A 13,574-nucleotide genomic window follows, 5' to 3' on the forward strand; every position below is an offset into this window, starting at 1 on the left:
ACTATTATAAGAATTTTGGAAGTAAAATTAAACTGGAAATAAGTGGTTAAGTGTAAATAGTGTTGTATTATAAATAAAGATATATTAATCATAAACTCTTAGTAGTGCACAATATAGCTGAATTATTAGCAAATCGCATGAAATCTAAGGTTTGTCTATCTTTTTTCCCACTTCCATTGGAAATTGGAATAGGCTATAGACTGGTAATTTTATGTGAGAGAAAGATGAAAATGGTACAATACTATAATCAATACATACAGTTTTTCACCAGTATTAAAAATGCAATATAATTTGATATAAGAACTAAGAAGTGTCATTAGTTTGTCTCATTTTTCGCTTTTGGCAACTCTCACTCTAAACTCATGGAATAAAAACGTTTTTCAATTGTTTTGATTGAGTAATTATGAAAGTTAATATATTGCCAAGATATATAGTTTTTACTCTTTAGTTGAGGGTAGGTTGTTTTATACCGGCTATTCTTCTACATTTGCTATTACGTTTGATATACTAAACAACAAAATATTGACAATTCGACATCTTTGTTGACAAATATTCCCATTTGTTATAATTTTAAAACGAAATCAACTTGAATATTTCATATATTCCTATTCAGTAAACTATGCTGATAGTGTTAAACATATTATTATTTTTTTCATACAGTTCTTCACGTCAACTTCGCCATAGCAATAAACAAAAGATACGATGGACGCAAAAATAAGAAAAATTTGTCCGAGTTGTAGTCAGTGCTATTTTTTAAAAGGTAAGCATTCCTTGTACCGTTCCATCAAAAATTCCTTTTTAAAAATCTTTTAACACAAAATTAAAACTAATATATGAGTCCTTATAATTTGGTGTAAAAATATCTTTTCGATTTCAGCTTTGGATTCAAAAACGAAATCTAATATACCCTTATTTCTATCATGTGGGCACACTCTATGTGAAAACTGTGTTAGTAACATAGTAAAATTTGCAGAGCCTATTGAATGTAAAGTATGCCACCAGGATATGCAAGTAGACACTAATAATTTGGCTCTATTAATGCAGAACAAGATTTCTTTGTATAGCATATTTCCTGTCAATGTATTTTTGGTTGGAGAGCTAACCATGCAAACTATTGAGGTGATAAACAAAGTGTATTTATTATAAAACATTAATACTCTTACTTTACTAAACAAATTGTATATTCTGTTTATTTACATTATAATTTTTTCTTTATATAATTGTGTACTATATAAAATATAATTTATACAACAGGACACAAAAGAACAAAAAGCCAAAATTGATGAATGTTACATAGATATGAAAGGTATTCTACAAAATAACACTTCCAAACAAGGTACCTATGTAAAATTTTGGACAAATAAAATAATAATATCAAAATAAAGACAATAATTTAATTTATATCAATTTTATTTCAGGAGAATGTGTGGAATGTCACTCTTCTACATTTAAAATGTGTGAACAGTGTGGAATCATAGTTTGTAATAATTGCTTCAATAAAAGTCACAAGAACTTTGTTATTTTCAAAAATCATGTGCTTTGTAACATAGGTAATGATAAACATTTATGTATATGTAAAATCTTAATATTATAACTAAAATGATTGTTTTATTATAGGAGCAAATATACAGAAAAAGAATTGTAAATTACATCAGGAGAAACAACTGGACTATTACTGTAAGAATTGTTCAAAATCTATTTGTATGGACTGTTTCATGGTGGGTGGTGAAAAGTCATGTAAAAACCATGACGTTGAAGCAATACAAGAAGTGGTATGGATAGTAATTTAAAACAAATATTGATAATATCTATTGGTAAACTATGTTATGTGACAGTATATTTTTTTACAGAATGAACAGTTTCTGACCGAGTTAACTAATATTGGTCCAAAAGTGGATGAAGTATTTAAAAGACTAAGTAAAACTGCTGTTGTAAGTATTGATAATAGCTCCTGTTTAACCCCTAGTTCCATTATTTCTTACTTAATGTAATATTTGATACAGTATAGAACATAAAATATAGAGTGAAGTAACTAACGGCCTGTAAATTTCTTAGCAGCTTATTCCACCACATCGCTAAGTAAAATTTTGTGTAACATGTGTCAAACCTTCAAAGGTTCTATCAGTGGTGCTTGTCAGGTCTTGAGGCGCTTTTGAACCTCACTCTTTAAGAGGTGGATAGTCATCACTCACCTCATGCAATCGAGAGTTATCAGATCTCACATCTCCCTGTATTTGCGAATAAAAGTGACACAAATCAGTTCAACATGTCTCATCCCAAAATAATTTATAAGGCAACAGAGAGGATTCAGTATGCATCAGTTACATAAAAAAATCATTAAAAATATTATGAAAGACATATGCAATGACAAGCTATAGGTTTCTTTAGTTAATATAATTTAATATGCTTTAAATCATATTTTGGTTCCATTAAAAAGGTTTTAATGAAACCCATTTTATGTATATTATAAATAGTTTTATTAATATTATCACATTTTTAGGACATTGGACATTTACTGACAAAAATAGATGATGAAAGTAATTCTAATAAATACACAACATTGATCAATAATATTGAGCAACATTTCTCTAAACTCAGTTCAATTATACAAAACAAAAAACATGAAATTACAAGTAAAGTGCTACAGTTGAAATTGAATGAGAAAGATTCATTGAAAAAGGCGAAACAAGACATCTCTGATGCACTTAAGAAAGCAAATAGTACATTAAATGCTATAAATTCTTTGAATCCTAATAAATTGAAAGAGGTAAATCATAATGATTAATTTTACAAGTTAATATCAGTAATATTTATTAACAAATTAACTATATTTCTTTGTAGATAAACATGCCTGCTATCTTAGAAGATGCTAAACAGATTACCAAAATACCATGGTATTTACACAGAGATGAATCCGAAATAAATTTAAAGTAAGATACTATCAAAGTAAAACAATGTTATAATTATGGAAAAATCTACATTTCCTGAAATATTCATATAATTTAATATTTCATTAAAAGACATCTTCATTGCTATGGAAATTCAGTTCAATTTCATAAAAACATTATAAAACACAACAAAACCTTGAGTTTTTGAAAAAAATGATCGTTTTTAATATTAGTAGGTCTTTCTTAAGAGAAAAAAATATAAAAACTTTATTATACGAATTATTAACACGTTAACATCGAAAATCGGCGTATAATTATATATTTTCCTTTTCTGTATGTTAGCACTAGTCTCTGGAACTTAGATTATAATTCTATTATCAAATACAGGTACAAATTTAAAAATCATAATAAAAAATTATCTAACCTAATAATAATTAATTTAATCTTAAAAAAAAGTACATTTGGTGTCCCAATCCTTTTTGAAGTCATTTAGTTTTACAGTATATTTCGATAATAATATAATTGTATAAATGAATGATGATATACAAGACCTAAATGTTAGGCTCCAACTAACTAGGTATTAACCAGAGCCTTCCTAAAGTTTGAGTTTGTTATAGGTATAGATTATAAAATCTAACATTATATGAAAAATAGTTTAATAATACTGCTTTACAGACTAACAGAAAAATTAATGTCCAGCAAATTTAATATTTTTTTACAGTTTAACTGTCAATGAAGACATATTTATATCAATAGACAACTTCATACAATTAGAAGGAAACGAGGCATCAAAATATAAACTTGTCACAACTGAAGAGTTAAGCGAGAATAATGAAGAAATACCAGAAGCTCCAACGTTTTTAGTCTATCCACCAGAGATTACTAGAGGTAAAAAACTATACAGTTTTGTAAATATGAAAGTGACTCATCATGACATGACATGACAATCTTGGCATTAAATTAATAAGTATGATTTAATTTGCATCATCTCATATTCATACACTAACACTTGAATTTTATAATTTCAATATAATAAATCTGGTCGATTACTTAACACATTATACTATTTCTATCAAAGAAATTTTGTAGGATAATTTCATAAATATTTGCAAACCTGTTTGTAGTAAATATATTGCTCAGTAGATTCCATCGATTGTGTTTTTATATATCAAGTCCATTACATTATTTGAAGATATAAATGTTACTTTTTAAGCCTTCCCTAAAGTGGTTTTTAATGTTTATTATTTAAATACTTGATTACAGATGTAAGACAACTGTCCAATCAAACAGAACCTAAGATTGAAAAAGATAACTCGAAAACAGCAACATTTCTCGCAAAAGTACCAAAGTACCGCAGCAAAAGTGGTTCCTGTACCTCCTTGAATTCAATGAAAAGTGACTCCTCGAACAAGAGCTACCAGTCCTGTAAGTTTATAATTTAAATATATTGTTTGCTTATTGAGACTGGTCATTAATTGGTCATTTTGTCTCATTTATTTCATGCTTTTATGTTCCTTTACTGGTAATCTATTAATTTATGAGTAAATTAAGGTACCATTCTTATGTACTAATTATAATTTTTAATTTATTGATTTTTAGATGAACAAAAGTTAAAAGGAGAATCAGCTATTGCATTTCCTGACAGTCAACTCATGCAACCATTTTTCGAAGGTAAATAAACTCATTGTATATTATATAAAAATAAATATAAGCTTGATTGCAATAAATTAAAACATTACAAGTTACAAGAATCCTCTTTAATTTTCTGCACATCTACGGCTGGTACTCTTCAAAATGAGACCATAACCGTTTCGTTATGTGCAGCTATCGTCCCATAATCACTGGGACAAAAATAGGCTAACGCTATTAATATATAAAGATGAACCAAATTATTTCGCAATAAGTAACTTAAACAAAATATTAACAATAAAAAATTGTCGTAATCGCACATTTAAATTATCAATAAGAAATAATCGTTAAAAATAGCGCAGGAAAGTTATTTAATCGATGTTTGCAATTTACTTCATGAATTCGCTACTTGCTCGCTGACCTCATCTGAACTCAGGATCTGCCGCCGTCCAAGTTCCTCAATGTACCGACGAGACAGTAAGTGATTTATAACGCGCGGCAGGCTCGCAGGAGCTGATCTACGTGTCGCACATCGTGGACCCGCACAAGCTGTTCGTGCAGCGCGCCGGCCTGCAGGCCCGCGTGGAGGAGCTGCTGCGCGAGTTCCGCAACGCCGTGTCGCTGCCGCGGCCCTCGCTCGCGCACGTCGCCGAAGGTTGTATATTCATTTATTTGCCCGCCACCCGCCTGCACAATGGCGAACGTGCTGTGTGTACAGTAGCACCAAAGGCCACTTAGTTTCAAATTGATAAACAATCTAATTTGAAGGTTAGAATAACGATATTCATTTGACCGATATCTCCGGAACGGAGCATTCTAGTTTAGGGGTCAGACCGAGAAAACCAAATAGACTTACGAGAGGCGGGCTTATTTAACCAATTTAAAAAAAGTATAATCTAAAGCAAGTTACCCTATTAAGCTAGTTGCCTGCGACATATATATTAAAAAATACTTATTTTTTTTTAAATAATACTGTATTAAAAATTCAGTACATACATATATCTTATAAAAACAACTGATTTTATTATATTTCTTACAGGCAAAATTTATCTAGTTTTCAATAAAGCAGATAACTTGTGGCAAAGATGTCGGGTAATGAGCGTCGACAGGCGGGACGTTAACAAACCCATCTTACATGTATTCTGCATCGATTTCGGTAGCACTGAAGTCGTCTCAATTGACAAGTGAGAAAGATTTTATTTTTAACACAATGTTATTCTTCATAGGAACTTATATATTTAATTTTACTTCCTCTCCGATAATAACATCGCAGATATTCGAATCCATTTTTTTGAAATTCATAATGAATACCATAGATTATTCAAGATTTATTCGGCCAATTATATAATGTGGAATCAAGGTCATAGTTGTTCGTCTTTATTCCTCTTGAAATAGTCTTTTGTTGTATAATTAATAACTGAATATACATTACAGAACTAAATTTTCATCTTGAAACGCAATCTATTTTTTAAGGTTACGTCTAATACCACCCGCCCGAGTGGCGTTTCCTCCACCGTTCGCTATCTGTTGCTCGCTCGCTAATTGTGAGCCTATCAACGGGGCTTGGACCAGCGATGACTCATTCTTCATACAGAACATTATTGACAAGTAAGTTCAACATCATTTATTTTAATGTATATTTCGCGACGACTGATAGATATTTATTTATTTTAACGAAATAAATTGGCTTATATATAAATTATAGTAAAACATTTTTTTTATAATATACCAAGTTATTATGCAGTTACATGTTGACAAAATATATTTATCCACTTGGCCTGTTCCTTATTATAAACAAATAAAATAAATGTCCTTTATTAACGGAAACCAAAATACAGAACTCGCTACCAATTCGTGTCATAGACAATATTACTTAAAGAACTATAAACGAACCTAAGAATTTAAAATAACGATCCGGTCTGATCTGAACCGGTCCATGATGGTAGTACTCCATACAAACAGACTGAGTGACAAATGATGATAATGAGACTCACAGAGTAATGAGTCGTCTCCCCGCAGCAAGCAGGCGGTGCTGCACGTGCGGCGCGTGCGCGCGGCGGAGGGCGGCGCGCCGTGCCTGGACGTGGACGTGAGTACGCTCGAGCACGGCGAGAGTCTGGCGCACGCACTTGCCTTCCACGGTCGCGCCCGCCTGCCCGAGAAGCTGCCCGTGAGTTTTCGACATTTTCGATGATTTAATTTACGACATAAATACACTGTAGTCTATTCCAATCGAAGAAGAATGAAGATAAACAAATTTTAGATTTACGTATTCCATGCCTTTGCTATATTGTGCACTATTTCTACTAACAGCCTGTACATTTACGATTCGAAGTATTATATTAATATCGGAGTAGTTAAATTTTGGATTAACTAAAAAACGTTTATTGTTCGTATCAGTTTTAATGACATGTATTTAGTACATGCAATTCGTAATGGTTCTGGCCGATGCTACCGTTTCTCTCGTTGTCCCCCCACGCCCTTCCCCCTCCCTCGTCATTCATTCTCAATCACTTCCAATCGTCGGCGTTCAGACGCTCATGTGTGATTGTAGATGGCGTTAACACAGCCCTTGATTAATATATATGTAAGTATTTAAAATATAGCACTATTCCACTTAACTACTTATATCCACTTTAATTTTACTTCTAATGTTTCTTCGACAAACTTTAAAGTCTGATAACAGTTTCGTCGACGTTCAAAGCGCAAATTTTTTACAAAGTCATGATGAATATCATAGATAATTCAAGGTCTCGACTAATGATATCGCGTCAATTCGTTGTCAAATATTGTTTATTTGGCTTTTGTCCTTTACGGTTGGAATAGACTATAGTGTTGTTAATGACGTGATTATTTCGTCCTTTCCAGTACCCCAAGATGATGGGAATTTCCGAAAAACCGAAATTATTTATAAATAACAAAGATTTCCAAAAGAATGCTGTTGAAGAAGTTTACATAACACACGTAGTAAGTCCGGATAATTTCTATGTCAGGAAGGTAAGATTCAATTTTATATTAATTTATTGGAACTTAATTTTTATAAAACATTTTACTTTTCTTCTTTTTGTATTTTAGCGACACCTACAAAACGTTTTCGAAAAGTTGTGTGAAGATTTAGAACAAGAGTATAGTTTGAGCGTGAACAGTGGTAGTATTTACTTACCTGAAAAAGGTTAGTACTTTTTAATATTGCAAAAAACATCCAACTTTATCCGCAAACCGATCATGCTCATATGAGTACTGTATCTATAATTTGACTCTTACTGTAGGTGAGGTTTTCAGGAAATGAAAAAGAGTGATAATTTTGTACAGAAAAAAGTAGCACAGTCACTTAAACTAAGTACAGTATGCCCCCGTACGTTTTCAACGATTTCGTCGTCAACCCATCACATAAATGTGACTCGCTCGATATGTGTCGCAGACATGGTGTGCGTGGCGCACGTGGAGCAGCGCGGCGTGCGCGGCGGCGCGTGGGCGCGCGCGCTGGTGCGCGAGCTGCCGGGCCGCATGCACGTGCGCGTGCTGCTGCCCGACGTGGGCGCCACGGTGCTGCTGCACTGGACCGCCCTGCGCCGCATCTTGCCCAAGTTCACCGTGCTGCGTGCGCTCGTGAGTCACTCGCTCTGCTGACCCGACGCCGGTCTCTATCGTGATTTAAAATTTGTATTATATTCAATTATCTCATGTTCAGGCCACCGAATGTCATCTGGCCGGAGTGACGCCCCTCAATAAGAAGTGGAGCCCGGCCTCGGTGGCGCTGCTGCAAAAATTCGAGGAGCGACTCTTAGAACTACACGTAGAGGAAAGCCGCAACAGAAATTCGCTTGGAGTCACGCTATATGATAAATGTGATGAAGAAAATATAATATGCATTAACACCCAGATGATTAAAAATAAATTTGCTGTCACTTTTGGGTAATCTAGTTTTTATCTCATACATGAGTAAATAAATTTAGAAAATATATGTATGTATATTTTTTACATTTTTACAGATTATATATGTTTAACAAAAACACAGAAATTGATGAGTTAGTCTTTACGAACAAATGCCCACTAGATGAGCCAAAACCTAAACCTAAATTTGTTAAAATTGATACCGATACGACATTAAAAATACAACCGATTAAACCAAATGAGGAGGACCTCGACGCGAAAGACAAGGGGCCATTAAGATTGGAAGTAAAAATATTAAATTATCAATCACCTTCGCTTATTTATGTGTCGCTCGTCCATCAGCAGAAAATATTCACGGAGTTGTTTGATGACATACAAAAATACTACGCTAAAACGAAAACTCAAGAAATAAGAGATTGGAAGATTGAAGACAGGTGTTGCACAATATGCAGCCAGTCGCAAACCTGGCGTCGGGCAGCCATCTTGGAAATAAATGATGCGAACGCGAAAGTGTTTTACTCGGACTTCGCCTGCGTTGAAACTGTTCCAGTCTCTAGTTTAAGAGAAATGCCTCAAGAATTTGCCTCAATTGGTGACGCTGCCGTTATGTGCCATCTAAGTGGAGTAGTTCCCGCTGTCGGAGAGGAGTGGCCTTCTCTCACAAAAGAATATTTAAAAGAATTGCTTGATGCGTACAAAAGAGTTTTCATCACTAAACTCGGAAAATTTAAAGGCAAAAGTATGCCAGTAGAATTATGGGTCTACCATACGATTCAGGGTGGTGCACTCGAGGCTAATACCTCTGAGTGGAGATGTCTAAACAAAAAAATCATTGACCAAGGCTTGGGAATACCAGATAAGAGTCAAGAGGTTAGTCTTTAATGAATATAAATAATTAATGTTAATTATATTATATGTTTTGACAATTTATTTTTATTTATTTCATTTTTACAGCTAAGTGGCAGCGATAACACTTCCTTAAATACTACAGAAGACGTGCTGTCTTTTCTTAATATTACTGGGTCTGTGCGTGATTGGATTCAAATAGAACCAATGCCTTTAAAACCCCTTAAAATTAATACTGAGTCAGACAGTAACTCATCTACTCCAATCGACAATGATGCACTAAAGATAGAAACGGATAACAACAATTCAAACACTGTTTTTATATCAGACTGGCTACCTCCCGAACCTTTACCCAGTAATGAAATCACAGCTATGCCAACGTAAGTTGATTTTAATTACATTTTATTTTTAATAGCAAATAATAACTAATACTCTTCCATATTTTATTGTATTTTTTATTCTCAGATACATTGACAACGATGGCATCATCTACTTACATGATATCTCACAGCAAGATACCTTGGATTTGATAAGAAAAGCACTTGATGTTCGTTTCAAAAATCCAGATCCCAAGGCGAAATATGTTAAATGGACCGTTGGCGAGCCATGTATCGCTCTTTTCTTTTTAGATAATCGTTTTTACAGAGGCAGAGTTTTAGAAGTAAACGAAGAAGCTTCTAGCTGTCTAATACATTACGTTGACTATGGCAACGAAGAAGTCTGTAGTTTTAAAAATCTAAGAAAAAGTATAGTTTTATATCAAATTCCCATACAAGCACACAAATGTGTCCTAAATCGTATTCGCCCTGCTGGAAAACGATGGGATAGACAATCTTTAGATTATATACACAAATCAATAGTCGAGAAACAGTGCTATGTGAAAGTCAGTGGGGAACCTATTGGTGACCTTATTCCTATAGAACTAAAATATGACAAACTTTGGATAAATGATCATCTAGTCGACTTCGAAATGGCGGTCTACAAGGATGGTTCTAAAGCGGTTGTTCGTAAGTTTGCGCCACAATTGAAAGAAAATAAAAAGTTAGAAATAAGTATTGAAACTGATTCCGGGCCTGATTACATTGTTGAGTACGACGATGTAGAAAATGAGTCCACCGATTCGCAAACTTCTGCTAAACTAAATTCCTTAGAAGGCAAAGATTGGAATAGTATTATGGCCGAAGATGATAAAAAATCTATTAATGGAAATTTTATGTCGTATTCACCGTACACCCAGACCGAGTTTACATGTAATATTACAGTTCTTAATGAAATAAACAAGTTAGAATTAGGCGTAATTCATGACGACGAAACTACCAAAGCTTACGATGAAATGTTTGAAGAATTGCAAAATGAAGGTTGTAAAATGACTGCACTAAACGGTATTTTCGAAAATAAAGCTTGCTTAGCTTTATTTCCTGAAGATGGTCAATGGTATAGAGCAATAATTTTGCAATATAGCGAAGCTAAGAATCGTATAAAAGTCAAATATGTTGATTATGGTAACATAGAAATTATTTCTTTAGCAGATGTAAGAGAAATTAGCAAAAAATACACGAGATTGCCACCTGTAACAATAACTGCTTCATTACATGGTGTAAAAATTAATCCTGATTTTGAAAATAAAATATTGTTTGAAAAATTTATTGATACATTTCTGGAAAAAGGACCATTTGAAGCGAAATTGATTGACACGACTAACGTCATACCGACTGTTGAATTAAGAAACGATAATGGACAATTAGTTTACGAAAAACTCATTCAAGAAAATGTGTTTTTAAAATTCGAATAGATTATTTTTTCTTTTAATGATAAACCTTGAATCCTACATCATAATGATACTAAGGTATAACTTAGTTTTATTTTTCATATTGTTAAGTACTGACTGTAAATTAAAGTTATTCAAAAAATATTAATTTTTTTTATAAATAAGAATGATTTAGATCAATATTTTTTTTATTAAATATTTATTATAAATAGATTCACAAATATTTATATAATGGCATACATGTCTTTAGAGACATTAAAAATTAAGAGGAATCTGTTTTGGGCAAATAGCCACCAAACGCAATGGCGCTCCACTACCCCAAGTAATCTTCATTGGCAATATCAAAGCTGTACAGCCATATTCTGTGAACAACAAATAAATTATTTCAATAATGTTGTTTAAAGTATTAAACATACTGTATAAAACGAGTTTGCTATTAATTATTATAATGGTCATACCAGGAACAGGTTGATCTAGTTTCACATTTTCAACATTAAACAAGCCGGCTTTGGCAGCTATTTTATGTACTGGTAAATCAGTACTTGAACCAGGATCGACAGAAGCTGTGTCCACACCTAATCCTACGACGTTTTTATATGATGATGTAATCCATTCCGCCACTTCCTCGCTTAATCCTATAACATTACAGAGTTAAATCGTATGTTCAGGAAATTACCAATTTAAAACACTGATAAAATATGAAGCACTAATGGCAGTTATATATACATTTCTGTTTTTAGAAAGAATAATCCTTACTGACTAACCTTACTTTTTAAGAAATTTGTTTATAAAATGGCAAACATACCTGGAAAATTTAATGTATTATTCTTATTTACTCCTAAATATTTTGTTCTGTCACCAGCAAACTTGCTCCATCCGAATTTAAATATTAAAAAACAGGGCTTTCCAAAATTGTCATTCAGCATATAGTCCAAATGATGCTTATACAGCACAAAATTGGAGTCATTATTTACTTTTGAACTAACGTCTAGTATTATAACTGAAAATATTTAAAAATAAATTATTAGCGTGTGCAACTTAAATTTAAACTTACGATTATTATTTCGAAATATAAAAAAAACACTCTTAGAAACCCTTAAGATAGCAAATATCTTTAATCGATTATTAATTTGCATTAAACATAGTAAAAATATTTTCTTCAATAAACCGAAACAACTTGATCTTCCATTTAATAAATTTCATAAATTGTAAAATGGATAAAAAACGTACGTGGTACTATTAACTTGTCCAAAGGTATATCTCCGACATATTTGCCATTTACTTTGAAATGATACGGTGCATCAATATGTGTGCCACCATGCTCGCCTGCGCTAAATTCGTTAGATGCATACCTATTAACAATTTAAAAAGTATTTCAAAAGCCAAGTAAATAGCAGTTTTATTATTTTTTTTATCACATATTTGCAGAGTTAATTGAACAAACTAAAGAGATTTTACTTAATCTAGTAGTCTGAAACTAATAATATGTGCCGAAAACAATTCTTCCAAAAGTTAATGTAAAAAAGTCATACTTTTTTCTATAACATCCAAGAAAACAAAATATAACCCGTTTCTATTTATAATTCAGTATTATAAAATGAGTTAGTAAGACATTTAGAATAAACCTACCTAATGATAAACTAAACAAAGTCAAATACAAAGTCTCGAACTCGACCTCACTCTAACGAAAACAATCATGTTGACCGACACGTACACGTAAAACTACACAACGAATACAAGTTTTGTTTGTAAGCTATTGTTTAATATATTTTTTTAATTAAGAGTCTTGTCTACTTTCGTTGTTACTATTACAATCCGATAATATTACGATGATATGAGTGTTTATTTCTTTGTCTTGGATTGCAACACCTTCACATCAAAAAAGCTCTTATTTTTTAAACATATTTACCTACTATGCTGATCATAATTACAAACAATCCTGAACCCATGTCAGAATTATAAATATGTAGAAGTACTAAATACCTACTTACCAACTGCCATCATTTTGAAACGCGCCAATTTTTTTTGTAAATTCAAAACTTCTTGAATCCGGCCAATATATTGTATTTTTATCAAACGGATAAGTTAAATCAATAAATTCATAATCTCCGTTAAATAGAATATTATTTGTATTCGCCAAAACCGTTAAAAAAAGGTACCCACTCAAACAGGCAAACACAACAGTAAAGTAAGCCATACTGTCTAAGACTGATGTTAGTTGTAGCACAGAGAATATAATCTCATAATAATTACTCATTGACTTATATCTATATGTATACAAGACAAACTGGCCAATTTTAAAATTGTGTTACAGTGACGGAAAAGTGAAAGAAAGCGGGAGGGGAGGTTAGTTCACTGATTAAGTGGACTACAAGATCTAAGTGCCCTTGAGAATCGCACGCATCACTTACAAAATCGACAAAAACGGCAAGCCCGTGAACTAATGGTTAAGCGAGGTAACGAGGTTACGCCCAAATATTGATAAATATTCTAATAGATGGCGCCAAACCGAGCGAAGTAAGATCAATCATAAATCTCATAAAAAATAG

General features: G+C 32.6%; 2 protein-coding genes across 2 annotated transcripts; one reads left to right on the forward strand and one right to left on the reverse strand.

Annotated features, from left to right (window-relative positions):
• The first annotated feature begins 371 nt into the window (after positions 1-371).
• Positions 372-11,169, forward strand: Qin (qin). The gene is made up of 23 exons (XM_064216335.1): positions 372-458; positions 661-760; positions 878-1,119; positions 1,255-1,336; positions 1,419-1,550; positions 1,618-1,772; positions 1,851-1,931; positions 2,501-2,767; positions 2,842-2,930; positions 3,610-3,776; positions 4,152-4,313; positions 4,488-4,559; positions 5,020-5,172; positions 5,557-5,701; positions 5,991-6,125; positions 6,537-6,687; positions 7,386-7,514; positions 7,593-7,689; positions 7,939-8,126; positions 8,209-8,432; positions 8,510-9,281; positions 9,366-9,637; positions 9,723-11,169. Exons 2-23 carry the CDS (start codon positions 703-705, stop codon positions 11,047-11,049), a joined length of 5,100 nt encoding a protein of 1,699 aa, XP_064072405.1. The 5' UTR covers positions 372-458; positions 661-702; the 3' UTR covers positions 11,050-11,169.
• A 101-nt stretch (positions 11,170-11,270) lies between these two features.
• LOC113392946 (isatin hydrolase-like) lies at positions 11,271-13,296 on the reverse strand. The gene is made up of 5 exons (XM_026629581.1): positions 13,017-13,296; positions 12,256-12,377; positions 11,831-12,025; positions 11,484-11,660; positions 11,271-11,387 (listed from the first exon to the last, which is right to left on the reverse strand). The coding sequence occupies exons 1-5, from the start codon at positions 13,280-13,282 to the stop codon at positions 11,281-11,283; spliced, it is 867 nt and encodes a 288-aa protein (XP_026485366.1). The 5' UTR covers positions 13,283-13,296; the 3' UTR covers positions 11,271-11,280.
• Positions 13,297-13,574: the final 278 nt, after the last annotated feature.

The sequence above is a fragment of the Vanessa tameamea genome, chromosome 12 (genome assembly GCF_037043105.1).
Source record: "Vanessa tameamea isolate UH-Manoa-2023 chromosome 12, ilVanTame1 primary haplotype, whole genome shotgun sequence".
In the NCBI taxonomy this organism is placed as follows: Eukaryota; Metazoa; Arthropoda; class Insecta; order Lepidoptera; family Nymphalidae; genus Vanessa; species Vanessa tameamea.